This window comes from Acinonyx jubatus, chromosome B3 (genome assembly GCF_027475565.1).
Source record: "Acinonyx jubatus isolate Ajub_Pintada_27869175 chromosome B3, VMU_Ajub_asm_v1.0, whole genome shotgun sequence".
Lineage (NCBI taxonomy): Eukaryota > Metazoa > Chordata > Mammalia > Carnivora > Felidae > Acinonyx > Acinonyx jubatus.
In genome coordinates this window covers 106,428,191-106,453,008 of record NC_069386.1, presented here as the reverse complement: position 1 = coordinate 106,453,008, position 24,818 = coordinate 106,428,191, and the positions used below count along the sequence as shown (strand labels likewise).

Genomic DNA, 24,818 nt, shown 5'->3' with positions numbered 1-24,818 from the left:
GGAAAACTTACTTTTTTTATTTTTTAAATGTTTTTATTTATTTTTGAGACAGAGAGAGAGAGAGAGAGAGAGAGAGAGAGAATATGGCATGGGAGGGATAGAGACAGAGGGAGACACAGAATCTGAAGCAGGCTCCAGGCTCTGAGCTGTTAGCACAGAGCCTGACGCAGGGCTTGAATTCGTGAACCACGAGATCGTGACCTGAGCAGACGTTGGACACCTAAACGACTGAGCAACCCAGGCACCCCTGAGGAAAACTTATTTTTAAATATATTTTTCAAACTATCCAACAGACAGCTTTGTGTTTGAGCATAAATAATGATATCAAAAAGATCTTAAAAAGATGATCTTGGCTCAACAAGAGTTTTAAATTGCTCAATGTTTTTGCTATTGTAACAAATAGCAGCTTTAAGATATTCTCTAAATTTCATAAGCCCATTGAATATTTTGGACCATCTATTATATCCATAGAATGGCCTCCATGATTTTTTAAGAAACATATCTGATTATGTCATTCCATGTTTGAAATGACTTACAATTACTTCTTATTGCTTCAAAGTCCAAAATTTTCCACAAGACTTAGAAGGCCATACATGATTTGATCCCTTCTTTGACCACTCTTTTTGCTCTCTGTTCTTCAGTATCTAACCTCCTCCCTTCAGCATCTTACTTCAACAGGCTCCTCCCACTAGCTAAGACTGTGCTCCTCCCTCCAGGCTTCCTTCCCTTGTCCCCCAAAGTCCATCCATCCACTTTCAGGGCTCAGCCTGATAACCAGCATCCCATAATCCAGCCTCAGTTATGTCCCCCTGAAACAGTCTGTTTTATTCATTGATTGATTGATTGTGCAGGGGAGAGGTGCAGCAAGAGAGAGAGAGAAAATCTTAAGCAGGTTCCATGCTCATCACAGAGCCTGACACGAGGCTGGATCCCATAACCTTGGGATCATGACCTGAGCTGAAATCATGAGTCAGACATTCAACCAACTGAGCTACCCAGGCACCCCTAAAATAGTCTCTCTTAACACCTCTGATTCCTTCTTATTAACACTTGTTGTATTACAATTATAACTTATTTTTTTAATTCCCCCACCCACCTCGTCTCTGGTGACCATCAGTTTGTTCTCTATAGTTAAAAGTCTGTTGCTTGGTTTGTCCCTCTCTATCTCCCTTTTTCCCCTTTTGCTTGTTTTGTTTCTTAAATTCCACATATAAATTAGATCATATGGTATTTGTCTTTCTCTGAATAACTTACTTCTCTTACTCTCTACCTCTACCATATTGTTGCAAGATTTCATTCCTTTTTATGGCTGAATAATCTTCCTTTCATTCATTCATTTATATATATTACATATTATATGTTATATGTTATATATTATATATATGCCACATCTTCTTTATTCATCAGTTGATGAACACTTGGGCTGCTTCCAGTTTGGCTATTGTAAATAATGATGCAATAAACATAGGGGTCATGTATCCCCTCGAATTAGCAGAGTAAATACTCAGTAATGCAATTCTTGGATTATAGGATAGTTCTATTTTTAACTTTTTGAGGAACCTCCATACTGTTTTCTGCAGTGGCTGCAGAATTTGCATTCCCACGATGGTGCAAAAGGGTTCCTTTTTCTCCACATTCTCACCAACACTTATTGTTTCTTGTGTTTTTTATTTTAGCCATTCTGGAAGGTATGAAATGACATCTTATTGTAGTTTTGATTTGCATTTCCCTGATGATGAGTGATGTTGACCACCTTTCCATGTGTCTATTGGCTGTCTGCATATCTTTAGAGAAATGTCTGTTCATATCTTCTGCCCTTTTTGTTTAATGTTTATTTATTTATATTTGAGAGAGAGAAAGTGCAAACATGCATGCATGAGCAGGGGAGAAGCAAGAAAGAGAGGGAGAAAAAGAATCCCAAACAGTCTCCACACTGTCAGCACATAGAGGCTGACACATGGGTTGATTTCACAAACTGTGAGATCATGACCTGAGCCTAAATCAAGAGCCAGACGTTTAACTGACTGAGCCACCCAGGTACCCCATTCTACCCATTCCTTGATTGGATTATTTGTTTATTGGGTACGGAGTTGTATCAAGTCTTTATATATTTTAGATACTAACCCTCTACTAGATATAGAATTTGCAAATATCTACTCACATTCTATAGGTTGCCTTTTAGTTTTATTGGCTGGTTCCTTTGCTGTGCAGAAGCTTTTTATTTTGATGTGGTCCCAACAGTTTATTTTTACTTTTATTTCCCTTGCTGCAGGAGACATACCTAGGAAAATGTTGCTATGGCCAACGTCAGAGAGATTACTGCCTGTGTTCTCTTCAAGGATTTTTATGGTTTCAGGTCTCACATTTAGGTCATTAATCTGTTTTGAGTTTATTTTTGTGTATGGTGAAAGAATGTGGTCCAGTTTCATTCTTTTGCATGTAGCTGTCCAGTTTCCCCACACCATTTGCTAAAAAGACTGTCTTTTTCCCATTGTACATCCATTCTTCCTTTGTTGAAGATTAATTGACCATATGATCGATGGTTTATTTCTGGGTTTTCTGTTCTATTCTCTTGATCGATGTGTCTATTTTTATGCCAGTACCATACTGTATTAATTACTACCATTTTGTAATAGAACTTGAAATCTGGAATTGTGATACTTCAGTTTTGTTTTTCTTTTTCAAGATTGCTTTGGCTATTCTTTTGTAGTTCCATACAAATTTTAGGATTGTTTCTTCTAGTTCCGTGAAAAAGATGGTGTTAGTATTTTGATAGGGATTACACTAAATCCATATATTGCTTTGAGTAGTATATATATTTTAGCAATATTTCTTCTTCCAACCCATGAGTGCAGAATGTCTTTCTTTTTTTTTTTTTTCTTTTTTTTTGCATCATCTTGAATTTCTTTCATCCATATTTTATAGTTTTCAGAGTACAGGTCTTTCATCTCTTTGGTTAAGTTTATTCATAGATATTTTATCGTTTTGGTGTTATTGTAAATGGGATTGTTTTCTTCATTTCACTTTCTGCTGCTTCATTATTAGTGTATATGAATGCAACCAATTTCTGTACAATGATTTTGTATCCTGAAACTTTACTAAATTCATTTTTCAGTTCCAGTCTTTTGGTGGAGACTTTAAGGTTTATAATTGTAGCTTATTGATAACTTATGTAATTATTTCTTTTAACATCTGTCTTCCCCATGAAATTAGAAGCTCCATGAGATCAGGTAGCAGGTTAAGTTTTGCCTTTGCCTGTTTTCAGCATCTAGTTGAGTGACTACCATATAACAGGCAATCAATAGATGTAAATATCAGAATACGCTTTTTGCAGAATCTCAGAAGGGTCTCTAACCACAACTCCCAACTGTCACTGCTATGATCAGCACAGATTGGTGACGTTATTCCATCTCTGAAAGACACCCTGAAACCAACAATTATACCTTTTAATTTTGATCCCACTATATTTGTGATGAAGGAAAGATGAATCATATCTAAGAAAACTTTCATATAGAGCCAGAAAACCATTCCAGAACAAATTATTAATCTATTATATTATACACGTTTCTGCTAGGTCTTAGGACATGGCCTCATATTATTATTTATATTGGCCCCCTTCTGTCTATGAATGAACATATCAATAGTCTTGAGTTGTAATTCATAACCTAAATCAATGCTAACAAGTGTTCAGTATTTTTCCTTATGTTTTCCCTTTTCATTTGTTTACATAACCTTCAAAGTAAGTAGGTAGTAAAATTGTTCATTACAAAAATGACTACGGCCACACATTGTATCTCCTTCATTAGTGGTTATCAAAACAAGGTCTCCTGGGGTCCTTGATGACTGGGCTGTTAGAATAGTAATGCTAATAACACAACAATGTCAATACTTCTGTGTCTGACAAACATTAATAATCAGTTCCCCCTGGGAGCCCATCAAAAGCAGCACATTTAATGGGATGTTTGTGGTTGCAAACACAAGTAGGTTAGGGGGGTGGTACACAATGTCTCTCAGGTCTGCCTGGCCGAAGTGGCCCCAATCAAAGAACATTTGAAAACATTCCTTTCACATTTCCCTTCCCACTGGCAGGGAATTTCATATAAGAACTGGAAAGCACTGTTTTCCCAGCATAATAGTGGATCCAAATGTTCTTAACTAGTTCTACATACACGTGTGATCTATTTTATAGCATTATATATAGTTGCACAGATTGTATTTCTTCAGTTAAACCAAAATGCTAGTTATATTTCTATTACACCAACAATGCCTTTTACTTTTTTCTTCTCTTTCTCTTTCAATCCTTCCAATTTCTCACTAAAAGATATGAAAGCTTGCTTGCTGAGGATTAGCAAATACTCCCACAGTCTTCAGTTAGCACAGTTTAGTCCAATGAGGATTTACTACCATCACCCATTATGAATGAGAGTCTACTTTCTAGTAATGAAATACTAACATTTCATTCCAAAAAGCATACTAGTATAAATATGAGTCCTACAATAGAGCAGCTAATGAAAAAAAAAACTCCAACTGATATGGAAAATGACATTTCACATTGGGATCCCATTTCTAAACACAGTGCCACACAAAATACACATTTTGGTTAGTTTTAGGTTCTTTGGAGGAAATTCTAAATGGAACTCTTGCCCTAAGATGTTCTTCAAACTAATACCAACTTAGGTCTTTGACACAAAGCCAACCCATGAGAAAAATAACAAATTTTTAAAGGTCTGACATCTTTCCAATATAGAATGATGAGCTACTGAGTACAGCTTTGAAAGCATTACTTCTTTAGGGGCAGAAAAGTGATGGAGTGAATTGGGAAGATTTAAAAAAAAAAAAGTTTTATTTTTTAAAAGAGCTTTCTGTCAAGGAGTCCAGGTAAGACATTGAGAATTTCACTATACTTTCTGTAATGTACCTTATAATGCCATGATTTATTTTTTGTTTAAAAATAATTTTAAAATACTACACATTCAGATGCCTTAAAGGTAAGGTTTTCTCCAACACCCTGTCTTGCAATAAGTGACTCACACTTTTGTGGAATGACAACTGTAAACTACCATTCTATAGCCATTGCTCACCGGGGAAAAACAAAAAAGAAAAATTTTCAAGCAGATAGTAATTTCATTCTATATCACTGGCATTAATTGTTCCTAAGTATTGAGAACTGTTTTGAAGACCCAGAGTATAGAAACTAAGAAAATAAGATTCAAAACATTTCTGGAATTCCTAATTTCACACACTTCAAATAATAGCTGTCACCTTGTTGTTAAACCTCATTCAGCCAGCCCAGAATAACATAGACTTGCAATTATTATGAGAGCTTTTATGAATAAAGCATTTGCTCCATTTAAGAGGTTTTAGAGGAATGCAGATATTTTTATGGAAATGTGTAAGTACAGACATGCCCTTTCTTTTACTTTAATCTGTCAGGCTAAGAAAAACGGTGATATTTTAAAGCTGTTACTCCAATAACTAGTTTAAAACTGATTACTCAAATAGCTAGTTAAGCATAAAAAAGGATAGACACCCACTTTACTGCAGAAAATGATCTATACTACTAACTATTCTATGCAAACAATCCTTTCTTCTTGCCACCCACCCATCAACTAAATTTTTCTTTTAACTAAGGCATATATCTTCTTAAAGTATAACGAGCATGGCTGTCTTGCTGACAAGAAAAGCACAAAAACCTACAAAAATCTGGTAAATATCACTTTTACCACCTTTGGTATCCTCCAGACACTCTGTAGACCTGGAAGATATCACAAAGAGAACTGTTGTTAATTATGCCATTTGCTAGCATGTGTAAATGCACAAGCTTTAAACTTGCAAGCAATCTCTTGATCTATAAGTGAAACTAACAGGTTCATTTCCACCGCATCAAAGTCTCTCAAAGCTATCCATAAAGTTGGTGAATTGGTTTCAGTATCTCCATTAAAGTATGTGTGTTTAAGGCTTCCTCATATAATCTTGAGGGTCTGTGCTGAAGGAGAGGAGGAAGACCTTCAATCCACCAAGTAATAAACACTTACTTCTCTATAAATGGTATACTATGTAGATTGCCAAGGTTTACAGAGGTCTACCTAGAACTCTATCATAAAATCCCATTCTATGACTATTTCAAATGCAAAAAGGCCCCAAAGTTTCTGCCCATATATGTTATATCACTGACATTAATTGTTTCTAAGTGTACACACACACACACACACACCTCCATATGTTACAGAGTCATTGGTAAAGTGAAAAATCATGAAAGAAATTTTCTACAGCTTCTGAGATAGTGATGTGTGTTTAGGGAGCTCTCAAACTTAGGTGTTAAACATTTTCACAGCACACTTACAGAGAGCTTCAGCTTTGTTTTTATTAATATCCTAGCATCACAGAGGAAGCTCAAATGCCACAAGAATCTGTTTCTAAGGTAACTCATTATACACCCTTATATAAATAGCTCAAAAAGCAGAGCTCCTCATATTCCAACTGTAAATGTACCCAGATTTGTCAAAGGTCTTCTGAACCTTTAATCTAATATCTCCCATCTCCAGCAATCAGCTAGCATGTAACATGTTCATTTGCTGGGTCAGATTCTTGAGCAGAGGATAATAACCCATAATCTAACTTGCAAGAAAACAAATAGTAAAGGCTGAGAGATTTTAAAGGAACAACTTTATTCCCACTATTTCCCAAGGAAAATAAGGAAATGGAGACAATAGGGTATAATTTAGAAATGAGTGGTCTGTGTTAGTAATTGTTGAAGCTGAGTGATTGGTATATGGGGGTTCATTATACAATTCTCTCTCTACTTTCTTGTAAGTATTTCAATAATAAAAATTTTTAAAAAGTGAAGCTCTCTTCTCAACCTCTTTACCATAATACACTGAAGGAAACAAGAAAACGCAGATGTTAAGTAAGTGCCTGTGATGGTTAATATTATGTGTCAACTTGACTGAGCCATGGTGCCTAGGTATTTGATCAAACATTACTCTGGATATTTCTGTGAGGGTGTTTTCTGTGGATGAGATTAATGTTTAAATTGGTAGGCTTTGTGTAAAGCAGAATGCCCTCCATAATGTGGGTGAGCCTCATCCAATCAATTGAGGACCTTAACAGAACAAAGATTCACCTCCCAAGAGCAAGAAGGAATTCGGACAGCAGACAACCTTTGGACTTCAACTACAACATCAGCTCCTCCTTGGGTTTCTAGCCTATCAGCCCACCCTGTAGATTTTGGACTTGCCAGCCTCTATAATTGCATAAACTAATTCCTTAAACTCTCTCTCTCTCTCTCTCTCTCTCTTTTTCTCTCTCAGTCTCTCTCCCTCTCTCCATCTCTCCACCTCCACAGACATACAGATGGAGATCTATATTTCTCTCCATTATATAAATATTTATTTATATTTATATTAACAATTTAGATATAGGCATAGTTATAGGTGAAGACAGATAAAGAGATAAATTTAGATAAAGGGCAGGATAACTAAAAAGTCTGTAGCAGCTATAGGAGCTGTATTAATAAGGGTTCTCCAGAGAAACAGACCCAATAATAGTGTGGTGTGGTGTGGTATGGTGTGTGTTTCTCTCTCTACCCAGCAATGAGCAAGATGTGTTCAACCCCTTCTAGAGTAAATCTCCCCACCTTAACAATTATTATTTTAATCCCCAATAGTATTTGTAACAATCTACATTTTGTCTCTTTACTCTCAGTTTTTTGTCCTTCTTCATACAAAAATTTAATTAATTAATTTCCAAGAGAGTAGGGACTATATCTTTCTCTTTCACCATTTTATTTCTAGCACTTAGCACACTGTAGCATAACACAGATTCCTTACAAATAGTACTGAATGGATGAATGAAATTCTCAAACCAGTAAATTCTCAACTGAATTCCTTGGAATTTGCATCCACCAAACAAGGTGCAATTAGTCATACTTTGATAGGTCCATGAAGAAATATTCTCAATTAAAATAAGTCAATAAAACAAGTACCTAGACAACACAATGACACATGCCATGACTTGTCTTAGTGTTGAAACCTTTACAGCGCCTTAATTCTCAATTTTTCATCTCATGTATTACGTTGAATGATATGAAACTGCCAACCTAAAAAAACAGTAATTTCATAGAGTTCAACCTAATATAACACATAGTTAGAGAAATGCATATTCTACACAAATTAAGGCCTTAAAATCAGAAGAGAGATTACTATTCAATTTACATATAGTAAAAGATATGAATCTTTTACTCTAGGTGCTACACTTCAAGCTGGGTCTCGTTTTGCATATTCTTCACTGGGGAAGAGTGACATCAGAAGTATAGAGGGGCTATTCCATTTATTCCACTCTGAAATCCCACATTTGAGAGCGAAAATGGGGAGAGATGGAGGGTAGTTCTACATATTATTTAATCCATAATTCTAAAACATATTATTGTGTAATCCCAAAGTTGGTAAATTGTATAAAAAGCATTTCAATGGCACTTATAGTTTTCAATTATCCTATTAGAAAGAAGTGAAAAAGAAAATATTGAACTTCTTCAAAATTCCAAATTATTTGATCCATTTACAATTCATCTAAGTAGTCTGAGCCTAAAACCAATGCACAGATCTATAGGTGAAGAAACCTAAATTCTGCGTACAGGTAAAATAATGCACAGTGCTAAAGATGGCATCTAAAACCTTTCAGTAGAGTATGGACCAGACTGTGTTTACAGTATCCTTTAAAAAACCCCACCCTTTTCTGCCTATAATTAATTTATCAATTGTACTAAACATAATGTACAAAGAAGTTGATGCTAGTTACTTACAACTGTAAGATGTGCACATGGCTAAATGTCTCTCTCACCTCAAGGAGTCAAAAATAAAAAGTGAAACCATTCATATCTGCTGGTGAGTACTCTTTATATTTTTATTTCTTTTTATCTACTTTTCATTTCTCTTTCCTATTTGGGCATAAAAGGAAAATGAAATATTATCAAAATCATTCAGAAAATGCTGGAAGTTTTATCAATGAAACAGCCAAACTCTTCTGTTTGGGTCAAATTCACTAAAAAATTATAAAACTTGCAGAATCTTGAATATGAATTGAAATTGATTATAATTTGGAAACTCTGAATAACCTTATAAAGTAGGTACTTCTTCTAAATATCTTATTTTTTTTAATGTTTATTCATTTTAGCCAAAGTATGGAAAGAGCCTAAATGTCTATCAACTGATGAATGGATAAAGAGAGAGAGAGAGAGAGAGAGAGAGAGAGAGAGAGACAGCCAAAGGGGGGGAGGAGCAGAGAGAGGAGACACAGAATCTGAAACAGGCTCCAGGTTCTGAGCTGTCAGCACAGAGCCCCTGAGGCAGGGCCTGAACTCACAAACCACAAGATCATGACCTGAGCCAAAGTTGGACACTTAAACAACTGAGCTACCCAGGCATCTGTCTTATTTTTTTAATCTACATACAGAAGTAAACTGCTGGTTGTGTCATGGTATTCATGGAGCTTTGGAAAGGGAAGCTATCATAAAGGAAAAAGCTTTCTTAATGACCAAGTTAGAACTGTTTCGATACCTTGGGGGCAGAAGGACGGGTGTATTTGGCCAGTGTTAATACTCTGCTCAGGTTGAAGAGGTTGTTGCCTGCTTTCTCCTCCAGGGTGTTGATGGTTTCCTGTCTCACATTTAGCTCTTTCATCCATTTTGGGCTTATTTTTGTGTATGGTGTAAGACAGTGGTCTAGTTTCATTCTTCTGCATGTTGCTGTCCAGTTCTCCCAGCACCATTTGCTAGAGAAATTGTCTTTTTTCCATTGGATGCTCTTTCCTGCTTTGTCAAAGATTAGTTGGCCATACATTTGTGGGTGACCTCAGCTGCAGCAATTTCTTACTCAACACATCTCCAAAGGCAAGGGAATTAAAAGCAAAATGAACTATTGGGACCTCATCAAATAAAAAGCTTCTGCACTGCAAAGGAAACAATCAACAAAACTAAAAGGCAACCGATGGAATGGGAAAAGATATTTGCAAATGATATAGCGGATAAAGGGCTAGTATCCAAAAATCTATAAAGAACTTACCAAACTCAACACCCAAAAAAACAAATAATCCATTGAAGAAACGGGCAGGAAGATATGAATAACCACTTTTCCAAAGAAGACATCCAGATGGCCAACTGCCACATGAAAAGATGTTTAACATCACTCATCATCAGGGAAATACAAATCAAAGCTACACTGAGATACCACCTCACACCTTTCAGAGGGACTAAAATGAACAAATCAGGAAACTACAGATGCTAGCGAGGATGTGGAGAAATGAGAACCCTCTTGCACTGCTGGTGGGAATGCAAACTGGTGCAGCCTCTCCGGAAAACAGTGTGGAGGTTCCTCAAAAAATTAAAATTAGAACTACCATATGACCCAGCAATAGCACTGCTAGGGATATAGGAGTGCTGATTTATAGGGGCACATGTACCCCAATATTTACAGCAGCACTTTCAACAATAGCCAAAGTATGGAAAGAGCCTAAATGTCTTTCAACTGATGAATGGATAAAGAAGATGTGGTTTATATATACAGTGGAATACTACTTGGCAATGAGAAAGAATGAAATCATGCCATTTGCAGCAATGTGGATGGAAATGGAAGGTATTATGCTGAGTGAAATAAGTCAGAGAATGACAAATATCATATATTTTCACTCATGTGTGGATCTTGAGAAACGTGAGAAGGGAAGGGAAAAAATAGTTAACAAACAGAGAGGGAGGGAGGCAAACCATAAAGACTTAAATACAGAGAACATGAGTATTGAGGGCACCTGTTGGGATGAACACTGGGTGTTGTATGGAAACCAATTTGACAATAAATTTCATAATTAAAATAAATTAAAATAAATAAATACAGAGAACAAAATGAGGGAGGATGGGGGGGTAGGGGAGAGGGGGAAACGGGTGGTGGGGATGAGGAGGACACTTGTTGGATGAGCACTGGGTGTTGTATGTAAGCCAATTTGACAATAAATTATATTAATATACAAAAAGACCACTCTGTTCACATACTATCCTTCCTGACCTGAAAGAGGAAGTTAGCCATAAGCCTACCCTGCATCCATCAATGGTACTCCACCCTGCCTGCACTTTTAGGTCACCTAGTATTCTTTTTAAAGCTATATAGTTTGTTCTGCCACTGCCACTGTTGCTCTCTATTATGATTTAATTAGTTTGCAGTAGGATTTGGGTTTTGATTTGTTTTGTTTTTTTAAGTTTTCCAGGATTGAGACCCAGTGTAGTTCAAATGGGCTTTCAGTTGGAAAGCACCCTGATGGATATCACAATCCATATCATAAACACTTGATAAGCTTTTGTTATATCTCTTTGTAAGAATCATTCTAACCCCAGATGGGACATGTGGAATATCACTGAGGAAAATGGAGAAAAGAGAATCCTGAATTCAATTCTTCATCAACTCTCATAATCTGGAATGGCTAAAAACCATTTCCAGGTGATGCTTCCACATCCTCCCCCCTTGTAGCGGCTGAACAGTGTCCCCCATAAAAAAGATATGCCCATGTCCTAATCCTTGGAACCCACAAATGTTGGGAGGGTCTTTGCAGATGTAGTTAATGATCTTTAGATGATATATTCCTATATTATCAGGATAAAACCTAAATCCAATAACAAATGAAACAGCAGAGACACAAACAGGAGAAAGCAATGTGAAGATGGAGAAGGAGGTTGGAGCTAGGAGAGTATGGACCTGCTGACACCCTGATTTTAAAATTTTGGTCTCCAGAATGGTACCAAAAATAAATTCATGTTGTTATAAGACACCAAGTTCGTGACATTTTGTATGGCAGCCACAAGAAACCAAAACCTCCTTTCCCTTATTTTTTTCACATCCCAGAAGTTCAAAAGCATGAAATAATGGACTGAATTGGGAAGATTAGGTGGGTGGAAAAAAGTAAGGTCTGGGCCTCCAGCATAAGGTGCTCTTGAACAAGAGTCCCAGCTCTGCCACTTAATAGCTTGGGGAGGAAAAATGTCTCTCTGAACTTCAGTTTCTTCATCAACAAAATGGAGATAATAAGATCTGTTTATTGAATTGTAGACTGAGAAAGTTGTACTTGAACGTATTCTGACCTAAATAACCTAAATGCAGAAATGAGATAAGAAATATTTGACAACAGCAGCCATCACATCTCAAGCAGAAGGAAATGGCATAGCTGGGAGGCCCCTGTTGGGCCAGAAGCTAACCATTTAGCTTCAGATAAAGAGGTGAGGGTGGTCTTGGGGAGGAACCAGTCAACTGGGCCTTCTTCTCAGCTGGCAGGGAGAAATTGCCACATTTGAACCACCTTGCTTCTGAGCTCCCGCTGATACTCAGCTTTACTGCTGAGCACTAGGTGAGCACCAGCTTTGCCTAAATGTACAGAAGCTTGTCTTCATGTTGTCTCACTGCACTCCTGTCTCTCTGTGCACCTCCCCCCCACCCCATGTTCAGTGTCAAGAAACAAAACTTCAGGTTGGCCACTGAAAGTAATTCAGTCAACTTCATTTTGGGTAAGTACCCAGTGTTTGGGATTTCCACTCCCACCTTCTTTTTCCAATATATCAGGGAGCATAGGTGTAAGCTTATTTACCATGATGTGCCATTCCCCGCCCTGGCTCACCTGACTTCCAGAGAAATTGGCTTCTATCCCTATAGCTTTCCCTGTGACGTTTTCACATCTGCAGTACTTCCTGGTGATAATTTCAGGCAACATGAACTAAAAAATTTGTAAGACCCAATGCAAAGTGAGAACACAAAAACCTTGGCTTACAAATCATTAAGAATTTTTAAACGGCAATATCAGAGCATTAAACCAAGCACAGAATTCCTTCTAGGCATGGGTGCATGCCCATGAAGCAGGCCCTGATTGCAGGAGGCTCCAGGTAGCTCACCCCCAGCCTCTAAAACAGTCCTGCCTCACCCCAAGTTGCAACAGTTCCCTGCTAGGCTAATGGATTCTCATCCCTCTGCTATCTTCTCCTACCCACAGGGCCATGCACAAATTTCTAAATCCCATGCTGTGAAATGCTCACTTGAGGAACTACCTGGGAGTCTTCTTAAGGTCTTTCTCCTTCCAGTCCCACCACTATGCTTTACCTGTTGCAGCCGCCCTTGGCCCACATGGGACACATGTGAGGCAGTCTCCTACCACAGTTCTAAATGGGAAACACAAGGCACGCTGCTTTCTGCCTCCTCCTCAGGCCATGTTGGATTCTAATCTCACCTCAAGTACTCCAACACCCACATCCACCACCCTTCTCAGGGTCCATACAATGTCTCAAGCCCTCTGTCTCTCTTTCCCTGCCATCTTTCCAAGCCATGAGCTGGGACTAACTCTCCACATAGCATATCCTCTATCCCTTCTTACATTGTGCCTCTTAAACTAAAGCTCTTTGCTCCAACTTTCTTTTTTTAAATGTTTATTTTTTATTTTATTTTTTAAATTTACATCCAAGTTAGTTAGCATATAGTGCAACAATGATTTCAGGAGTAGATTCCTTAATGCCCCTTACCCATTTAGCCCATTCCCCCTCCCAAAACCCCTCCAGTAACCCTCTATTTGTTCTTTGCTCCAACTTCTAAATGGTGCCTTTGATCTATAAAGAAACAAAAAAACAAAATTCCTCTCTCCCTTTCTCTCTTGCAAGGCCAGGCTTCTTTAAAAACTATTATCTCAGTATTGGAATTTTATTTTTAATCAAGTTTTTATCTCAAAGCCGGACAATGCCTCTTTTGTTCCAACTAGCATCCACCCTTTCCCCAAACAACACCCATCCTTTGTATAAAGAAAAGTAATGCATGTAACATACTTAGCAGGTGCATGGCAATATTAATGCTAAGTAAATGATAGCTATTAATTATCACTGTCTAATTATTACTACTATCTGTGTTATTAGGAAGAAACAGTTAACAGTTTCTTTCTCCTGATACCTAAATCCAGATAGAACCATAGGTATAAATTTCTTTGAAATTTGAAAACTTTATAGCCTAAAAGAAAGCATTTTTGTCAGGTAAGTTATTGTGCATGATGGTTTCAGAAAATAGATTGTCAGTCCTGCCTCCATGATATTACCACACAAATGAAAATAATTATTTTATTTTTCAGAACTTTATGTATATTAGAATACAATGAGTAGGTTGCAGATATTCAGCCATTTTTTGATCCATAAAAATGGCAATTTCATATGGTTCAATCTAAGAGTGGGATGCTCTAGTTGATTTTTAATCATTTTTATTAGGTCTCATCCATTCATAGACTGAGACCAAGAGAAGAAATTGCTATAGTAACCCTAAGAATTTGTCAGGACTGCACAATAGAAATTGCAAGAAACCTAGTCCAGACTCATCAATTTGAAAATGAAGATTTAAGGCCCAGAGAGGTGAAGCGAGATTCCCAAAATATCACAGCTAATTAGGACGAAACTAAGCTCTGGCTGCCTTTACTGTGCATCTTTCCACCACATCAGGCTGCCTTCCTTACTTCTTTACATTTGTCAAATTATGTTAAGAATATCCCAATTTCACTGAGAAAGCAGTGCTCTGAGGATGATAATTAAGGCAAATATCAATGCTACATAAAATCTGGGCTAGAACTACATTTTTCAAAAAGACTTTTGATCAGTGATAATTAGACTTTTTTATTGATAATTAAACTTTTAAAGGGAGAAATGTCATAATGAAGGTGTATGGTTCTTAGACATAATTTAGAGAGTCTCCTAATTAAACTATTTTTAAAGCTCCCTTTTTATGAACCCACTCTGAGTTTGAGACATGGATTTCTCAGCGTTTCTTCAGCTGACAGCTCCTAGTTCATGCTTTATTGTTATTGTTTCAACATTATCTTCAAACTTCAACTTATTTGCAAGTATAATTCATAATTGTCTCTAAAATACTCAGATAACATGTCAAACAGGACAAAAATCTTAAATAGCTCTAACCTTAGTTCTTTGTACCCATTATAGTTTGCAAAGGAGAAAACCTCACCAATTTTAATCTCCCAGTTTAAGCGATGAGTGTGATGTGTTTGTGGGTGATGTCATTCCTAGATGCCATTACTGTGATTCGTATTTTGCTAACACTGCACAGCTATGGTTCTACTAGGACTTTCACCATAGGCACCATGCTGGTACCTTTACAAAAGTAATTCATTTATCTGGATCAACCCTATAGAACATTTATTGATTATGCCAATATAGAGATGAGGAAATTGAAGTTTATTTTTTTTTTGCTTTCACATTGTGCTAATCTCTAACAATTTTTTAAAACTTTTTTTCAATATATGAAGTTTATTGTCAAATTGGTTTCCATACAACACCCAGTGCTCATCCCAAAAGGTGCCCTCCTCAATACCCATCACATACCCTCCCCTCCCTCCCACCCCCCATCAACCCTCAGTTTGTTCTCAGTTTTTAAGAGTCTCTTATGCCTTGGCTCTCTTCCACTCTAACCTCTTTTTTTTTTCCTTCCCCTCCCCCATGGGTTTCTGTTAACTTTCTCAGGATCCACATAAGAGTGAAACCATATGGTATCTGTCATTCTCTGTATGGCTTATTTCACTTAGCATCACACTCTCCAGTTCCATCCATGTTGCTACAAAGGGCCATATTTCATTCTTTCTCATTGCCACGTAGTACTCCACTGTGTATATAAACCACAATTTTTTATCCATTCATCAGTTGATGGACATTTCGGCTCTTTCCATAATTGGGCTATTGTTGAGAGTGCTGCTATAAACATTGGGGTACAAGTGCCCCTATGCGTCAGTACTCCTGTATCCCTTGGGTAAATTCCTAGCAGTGCTATTGCTGGGTGATAAGGTAGGTCTATTTCTAATTTTTTGAGGAACCTCCACACTGTATAAGGAAATTGAAGTTTAGAATGGTTCCAGGGGTGACGTGGTGGCTCAGTTGGTTAAGTGTCCAACTCTGGATTTCAGCTCAGGTCATGATCTCTTGGTTGGTGGGACTGAGCCCCCTATCGGGATCTGCACTGATGGGAGATTTCTTGGATTCTCTCTCTCTCTTTCTTTCTTCCCCTCCCCTGCTTGCATGCGCGCTTTCTCTCTTTCTCTCAAAAGAAATAAATTTGGGGCACCTGGGTGGGTGAATCAGTTGAACTTCCGACATTGGCTCAGGTCATGGTCTCATGGTTTGTGAATTTGAGCCCGACATTGGGCTCTCTGCTGTCAGCATAGAGCCCGCTTCAGACCCTCTACCCCCCCCACCCCTCCCCAGCTCATTCTTTTTTTCTCTCTCTTTCTCTCTCAAAGTAAATAAGCATTTAAAAATAAAATAAATTTGAAAAGAAAAAAAAAAGAATGGCTCCATAATTCGCCAGGTCACACAACTAGTGGCTACCAGCTGTTTAAGGGGAAAGGTGGAATCACTATGAATCTTACCTCCATACCACCCCATGACCAAGTAGAAGTCTATTTATCTTATACATCTATGCCCTAGCTGGGATAGTAGTGGTTAAACCATTTGTGAGTCCCAGATTTCACCTGACAAACTCTATTTAAAATATTTCATTCTATTTTCAGAAGATGAGTCAGATGTCCCAAGTGGTATTCAAAAAATAAGGCTACAACAGCAGCAATGCCAAACAGATTTCCAGATCTGCAATTTACACCCCCGACGTTATCTCCTATGATTATAAAAATACGTGCACACACTCTTTGATACTCTTCCCTTCAAAAGTGGAGCATAATTTCCCTTCCCTTGAGTGCAGACTCTAAGCACAAAGTAGTAAATCACTAGCATATGGTGGAAGTGACAATGTAGGACTTCCCAGACTCAGTCCTAAAAGGAACTGTGCTTCTTTCTTGCTCCCTTCTCTTGGATCTTCTACTCAGGGAAGCCAGCTGCCATGTCATAAATATAGTCCAATTGCCCTGTGGAGGGTTTCATGTGGATAGACACTGGGCCCTCCTGCCATCCTGGAAGCGAGTCCATCAGCCTTAGTCACGCCTTTACATGACCGCAGCTGACATTCTAACAGCAGCCTCATGAGAGACCCTGATCTATAACTATCCACTAAACCAATCTCAAATTTGTGAACTTCAGAAACTGCATAATAATAAATATTTATTGTTTTAGGTGCTCATACTTTGGGATATTTATTATGAAGCAGTAGATAGTTAATACACATTTATCTCTGAATATGCCTTTTCTTAGACCAATAAGGCTGAACCACGGCTGCAAAAGCTGCCATATCAATAAGTTGAGTATATTCCTTGGTCCACGCTCCCTTCACACATGCCCAGGAGGTAGGAGTGTGTGTTTCTCAAGGCCTTGTCCCTGCTCAAAAAAATAAGATTGTTCCTCCCTCGGTGACATCATGCCTCATATGGGTCATGGGAGGAAGTGAAAATTAGACTGATTTACAAAAAAAGAAAAAAGAAAAAAAAGAAAGAGGGAGAGAGAGAGCAAAGTTGTTACCTGTAAGATAAGAGCATTATCTTTAAATGTCTGGCTTCTGTGTGATGATAACCGTCACTCTGTGGTAACCTCCTGTTACCTGAAGTTCTACACTTCAGCAATTGAAAATAAAATATGTCCTTTAAGAACAGGAAGCCAATTATTTCTTTAAGTATGTTATTTTCCTCCAACAAATTGAAGGCTGTTAGTAGATGTACTAGATTCGGTGAGCTTAAGGAGTAAAAACCACCTTTGGAAAAGTGTTGCCATATGGGGTGGGAAATGGTACTGAGCAACAAAAGCCAAAAACATCCAACTGAACTGAAAGGTCAACACTGTTCCAATATAATGAGACTAAAACATATCAAGGCTCTTGTCAGTGAAAAACTATTTTTTGGTCAAGCATTAGTCAGAGGGAAACTCAACACAAACATCTAAAAAGCTAAGATGACAGGAAGTGGTGGTCAGCCTTTTCCCATCTACTCTTCAAACACAAAGGAGGGCATTACTTTCATAAGACTAATGTATTTTTTTAGTAATATCCATTCATCATGTCTACCACAGCAGTGGCCAAACAGCTCACATGTGATTTCTTAATGGGGCCTATCCTGGAAACAGTGACATTCCCCCCACTGACCCAAACCACAGCAAGTTGTCAAGCTCGAGAGAATGTGAAACATCATCCTTACCCAGTCCCTCACGGATCCCAGTCTTGTCTTTAGAGTGCTTCCTTTTCCCTCGTTGTTCCAGGCACGGAAGTCCTATTTTTTCTAAATATATCTTCTTATTGATGAAGAGGAAGAGGACAACCAGAAGAACAATAAAGACACCAACTGCAGATAAGAAGCCAATGGCTTCAGGAGGAACTGGCAAAAGAACACAAAAGAAAAAAAATCATCACTATTAAAGTAAACCAACTTTTAGTTCTATCAACTGATTAAGGTTTATGTTTGTTAATTAGAGTGGCAAATACTCTACAAGTCTTCACACTTGCTGGCATCCCCAGGACTGTGTACAGAGAAAGGGAAAAGACTGCTGTCTGGTACATCCTGCTAGGCTGGCTCTTCAGATGACAGACCTGTATACTTTTGCACATGTGCTCTCTTCCATCTGGAATAGAACTCCTCTTGTTCCTATCCTCAGACTAATATTCAGTTTCAAACACACAAACTGTAAGAGAAACATCTGTCAAATGGGTTGAGTTGGAAATGGTTGATCAGTGTTATAATAGCAAGTCCCTTAAAAACACAGCTGCCTAAAGCTTAAAAAATAATCACTTGAGACAAACTTTCAGACATCTGCATTTATCAATATTCGCAACTGGAGAAAAAGTCATTTCCTGGATATATTTTTACAAATCCAACTATGTAATATGATGATTATCATCATCAATGGTGACAAGAAAATTCCTCATCCATGCCATCCATGTAAGAAATTAGAAGTATATTTTGACTGCTAATATTTTAGAATTCTAAAAACTTAAATTCCATCTTCTGCCTTCTCCTCCTCCTCATCAAAATATCCTGAGTGTTACTTAACTTTGGTTAAGTGCTACCCAGTATACCTTAAAGAATCCCAACCTTTGAGTTCAGCTCTGAGGTGCATATAGCAGGGAGACCAGAACTAATTCAGGATTGAGGAAAGACTCCTCTAAAGAAATGACATTTGAGCCAAGACTTCTCTCGGTAAAGAAATCCAGAAATCAACTGGTATTAAGGAATTAATTACAGAGCAGGTGTCAATAAGAGTTATTCAACGGAGTTGGGTATCTGTGAAAGCTTATGAAAATGAGTCTCCTAAAAGCAGCTTTAATCCCTGGGCGGGTTTAATCTGTAGACTAATAATATGAAGGGATGATATTTACCTCACCCTACCATCCAGAAAAACAGAGAAAGGATGATTCAAACTAGGTCCGATGCCATGAAAAGATCAAGAAAATAAGTGGTACTGCCTCACTGAACTGACCTAGTGGCAAGCTGACGAAAGAACAAAACAAAAAATGGCAGGCAAGATAATAGCTTGGTAGTCTGCAAAATGATAGTGTCTGCAATCAAAGCCAGTACATAACATGAGGAAAGTATGCACATATTCATCGTCTCCCCTCTCTTCAGAGGCAGCATAGGTGGTAGTGCTTAGTGGTGTGGGTTCTGTAGTTATGCTGCCTGTGAGGAAATCACACTCTACCACAAGTGGCCTTGGGCAAATTATTTAACCTCTCTGTGCTTCAGTTTCCTAAGCAATAAAAGGAGATAATAAATACAGCTATATCAAGGATTAAATGTGGTAACCCATGGAAAGTAATCAGCGTGGCACCTGACACGTAGTGAGTTCTCAAACAGGAGCAACCATCTTCCCCAACATCACCACCTTCATCTTTACAGAGCTGTTAATATATCTAGGAGCAGTGGTTTGAAAAGAGATATGCACCTCTATGCTTATTGCATTATTTACAATAGCCAAGATATGGAAGCAACCTAACTGTCCATCAATACATAAATGGATAAAGAGAATATGGTGTACATACACAATGGAACATTACTCAGCCATAAAAAAGAATGAGGCCCTGTCATTTAGAACAACATGGATGGACCTAGAGGGTAGTATGCTAAGTAAAGTAAGTCAGACTGAGAAAGACAAATACCATATGATTTCACTTAGGTATGGAATCTACAAAAAAAAAAAAAAAGCAGAAACAAACTCATAAATACAAAAGATTGATAGGTACCAGATGGGAGGGGCTGGGCAAAATGGGTGAAAGGCAGAGAGGGATACAGGTTTCCAGCTATGGAGTGTATAAATCATGGGGATGAAAGGTACAGGCTAAGGAATATATTCAGTGGTATTATAATAGCATTGTATGGTGACAGATGGTAGCTACACCTGTGGTGAGTATGACATAATGTATAAACTTGTCGAATCTCTATGCTGTACACCTGAAACTAATGTAACATTTGCATTAACTAAACTTTAATTTAAAAAATATATCTAGGAGCAGTCAAATATGGAATGCACGTATTGCTTTGTGTGCAGTCTGTTCTCTGGACCCCATCTCTCTCCCTTTCGTCAAAACAATTATCCCTATATTTTTGCCCCTCGCTTCTGTATTTTCAGCTACTTCCCCTTGTATATACAACATCTTTCTCACCTGCATTAAAAATGCATCAATGCGCCTGAGTGGCTTAGTCCATTAAGCATCCTATTCTTGATTTTGGCTCAGGTCGTGATCTCACTGTTTGTGAGTTTGAGCCCTACATCAGGCTCTGTGCTGAGAGTGTGGAGCCTGCTTGGGATTCTAGGTCTCTGCCCCTCCCCTGCTCACATGCACCTATGCTTTCTCTCTCTCAAAAATAAGATAAACATTTTTTTAGTGCATCAAGTATCTCCCAACCTTTAAAAACCTCTCTTCACCATGTGCTCCTCAACCACAGCCCTCTCGCTTTTCCCCTCTACAACCATCTTCTGAGTATTTCTTGTACTGTTCTCCATTTTCTTACCTCTGAAACCACTTGCATCCTTTACACAGTCCCCCATTGATCTCCATGGACCAAGAATTACCCTCTCAAATCCCTTCACACAGTAGCCAGGGAAATCCTCCTGAAATGTAAGTCTAATTTCTTCACCTGCCCTCCTAAAACCTTCTATAGTTGGTTAAATTGTGGCCCCCAAAAGATACATCCACCCCAAATTTCAGAATGTGACCTAATTTGAAATAAAGGTCTTTGCAGATGTATTTAGGATAGGATCTTGAGATGAGATCATGCTGGATAAGGGTAGGCTGTAAATTCAATGTAAGTGTCCCTACAAAAGACTGACTAGGAAAAGACAGAGGGAAGAAAGCCATGTGAACACAGGGGCAGAGACTGGAGTCATGAAACCTCTAGATTAGCAATACCAAGGTTTCCAGCAGCTATCAGAGGCTAGGGCAGAGTCAGGGAACAGATTCTCCCCCAGAGATTCCAGAGAAACCAACCCTGCTGACAACTGGATTTTGGACTTCTGGCATCAAAAACTTAGGGATCATAAATTGCTGTTGTTTTAAGCCATAAATTTTCTGGTAATATGTCATGGGACTGCCAGGAAACTAATATACCCTCCAATGGCTTCCCATTACCCAAAGCACAAAATTTGAATTTATTGCCTTGGTTTATGAGTCCATTTATGACATAGCTACTGATTTCAGCCTTTATCACTCATCACTCCCCAACATCAAACTTTTTATTGCCAGTGTATTCATCTATATCTGGTCTCCCAAACCTAGCTCACCTTCAGACCTTTGGATAGGCTATTTCAACTGTGCGGGACAAATGCTTACCTCTCTTCTGGCTAATTCTGATACTGCACTTCTTCTGAAATCCTTTCTTGTTCCTCTTAACCAGGCTAGATGCTTCTACTGTGTGTTCCCACCCACTGCACCCCTAAAAGCTTTTCAACAGTTTTCAAGTAAGACATAACTTCATAAGAATAAGGGCTATGCTTTAATTACTCATTGCACTCTCAGCAGCTAACATAGGTTAGGTACTCAATAAATATTTAATACCTGAATAAATGTTGAACTCATCTGTGTTCAGTACATTGATGAATATACCTATCAATAAAAACTTCTGGAAAGTAAAGATATACCTCAAGTGGGTCAGCACCACTAAACACAGAACATGATTTACATAACATTCAGCCTTAGGAAAAAAGAGAGTTCATCTATCATTCATAAGCAGAAACATTTGTACCCAAAGTCATTCATTAATAAAACTAAATCTTTATTTTTGAAAAAGGTATATTTTTCCATTAGAAAGCAACATGAGGTTCATTACATAAAATCTGCAAAATACAGAAAAAATTAAGAAAACCATTATTAAGATTTTCTGTACTTCCTTCCAGTCATTTTGACTACTGGGAAAATACTAAATTGTCTGTATTGATTTTACCTTCTTGGTTCATAAAATATTTTTATTAGATAAAATTTCTATTGTTTTTAGAGATGTTAAAGAAAAAACAATTCATTCATGTAGTAGAAAATGTTGATAATAATGGGAGATGTAAAAAATGGTCATTTTGAATCTTACCACTCATCACTGCCAGCATTTTGGATTTTTCTTACAAATTTTTTCTTAACTATTTTTACCACTACTGAAATACCACACCACATGCTGATATTAATGCATTTAATATAAAAACACTCACATATTCCAAAACGGAAAAAAACATGAAGAGATTATTCAATATAATCTCCAAAGATGCAAAAGAAGGGGGAATAACACTCTTGTGTTCTTCAAAATAACGGTTTTTTGGAGATGAAAATATTTTTGTCAGTAATAATACTTGTGACAATGAGCTAACTATGAAAATTCTAAGGTAGGTGTCAGTATTTTTTTTCCTAAAAACTGTTTAGACATTGTTCCATTATCTTTTTAAATTTTTTTAATGTTTATTTATTTTTGAGAGAGAGACAGAGAGAGAGAGAGAGAGAGACAGAGCGTGAGCAGGGGAGGGGCAGAGAGAGAGGGAGACAGAATCTGAAGCAGGCTCCAGGCTCTGAGCTGTCAGCACAGAGCCCGACGTGGGGCTCAAACTTGCAGACTGTGAGATCATGACCTGAGCCGAAGTCAGACGCTTAACCAACTGAGCCACCCAGACGCCCCTGCTCCATTATCTTTTAATCTTTAATGTTTACGAATAAGTAGGATGCTGCAGCTTACTTTTTGTTACTTTTTGTATGAGCAACAGAGTGTTTTGGTCGAAAAGTTTCTAGAAACTTTTAACGCAAAAATTTTACCAGAATATGCTTTTTTGTGTATATCTTTTGTTGATTTTTTTTTCCTGGAACCAGCTTTTCCACCAAAATATCTATGGCTTTTGTAAAGCTTAGGAGAGTTTTCTTCAATTATGTCTTTGGTAATTTCTTCTGTTCCGATTGTTCTTGTTTCTATATTAAACTGGGTATTTCTTTGGCTACCAACTTTAATGTTTTCTTCCTCTTTGTTTTTTTTCTCCTGCATTCTGATAGATCTTCCTAAATATAGGCTACTCATTTTTACTCAAGTAAATAGGTGAAAGTTTGTTCTTAACCACTATACTATACTCACTACTGTAAACTCTGAATATTTGAGTCAGTGGCAGATGAGGGGAAGAAACCGTCTTTTCCCCTCCTTTCAAGTTGAATGGTGGAGAACACTAGGAATAAGCACAAATGTAGCTAAAGCAGAGAGAAAGCTTAGTTTGGCAAATTTGGTTATTTCAACAGAGTTCATGCTCCTCCCAGAATCTAGCAATTCTAATTTCACTTTTTCTATGTGTTTATGGGTGATCAGTGGGAAGGCTGAACAGGTGCATGAGGGGCTGCTAGCCAAATGCTATGTTAAACTGTAGGTTAGCTTATGTGCTTTCTACATAAGTAGGGAATCATAGCAATAGCTAAGAAGTTGGCAGTGACCCCAGTCTTGTAAGAGTTGCTTCACCAGAGTTGCACACAAACTGTCCTTTTAAAAAGTGGTTTAAAATTCTAATCATAATCTAGCAATTCCACTTCTAGGTATATAACCAAGAGAATTGAAAATATATGCTCACACAAAAACATATTCATGAATGTTCATAACATTATTCATAATAGCCAAAAAGTAGAAATGGCCCAAATGTCCATCAACTGATAAATACACAAAATGTGATAGAGCCATACAATTAAATATTCTACAATAAAAAATGAACTATTGATACATGCTGCAACATAGATGAACACTGAAAACATCATGCTAATTGAAAGAAGTCAGATACAAAAGGCCACATATTGCATGAGTCCATTAAATGAAATGTCCAGAATAGGTAAATCCACAGAGACAGAAGGAAGTATATTAGTTGTGACCAGGAGGTGAGGTGAGGGAGAATTGAGGGGTGACTACAAATGGGCAGGGGTTTTCTTTTTGAGGTAATGAAATTATTCTGTAATTGGATGGTGATAATGATTGTGCAACTTTGTGAATATACTAAAAACTACTGAATCCTCCACCTTAAAAGGGTGTGAATTTTATGGAATATGGATTTTATCTCAAAAAGTTTAAATTGCAAATATATCATTTTAATAAAGACTGGAAGGAAATATGAAAAAAATTATAATAATTTGATTTGGTTTGAAAGTGACTTTCTTCATGTTTAAACATTCTGTAATTTTATTCTTCGATATGTAGAATTAAAAATAAAGTTTCAATATTATAGGTTATGAGAACTGGAGTCAGCACAGTTCTACCCTCAATGTGTAACACTGAACACAGCAAGCCAACAGCTATATCAATATAAGCCAAGGAGGGCTTGATGCTACATTTGGATCTAAACAAAATTAGAGACTTTGGCAGGGAAGCTTGAAGTCATTTTGCATCCCATATATACA

General features: G+C 37.5%; 1 protein-coding gene across 6 annotated transcripts in view; it reads right to left on the bottom strand.

The window, feature by feature from the left end:
- SYT16 (synaptotagmin 16) overlaps positions 1 to 24,818 on the bottom strand; it is a 249,390-nt gene that overhangs the window by 103,211 nt on the left and 121,361 nt on the right. For all 6 annotated transcript variants that reach the window (XM_053224529.1, XM_053224528.1, XM_015068123.3 and 3 more), the window contains exon 2: positions 18,133 to 18,309. In XM_053224529.1, coding sequence (XP_053080504.1) covers positions 18,133 to 18,309 — 177 coding nt within the window. The remainder of the gene's footprint in view (positions 1 to 18,132; positions 18,310 to 24,818) is intronic.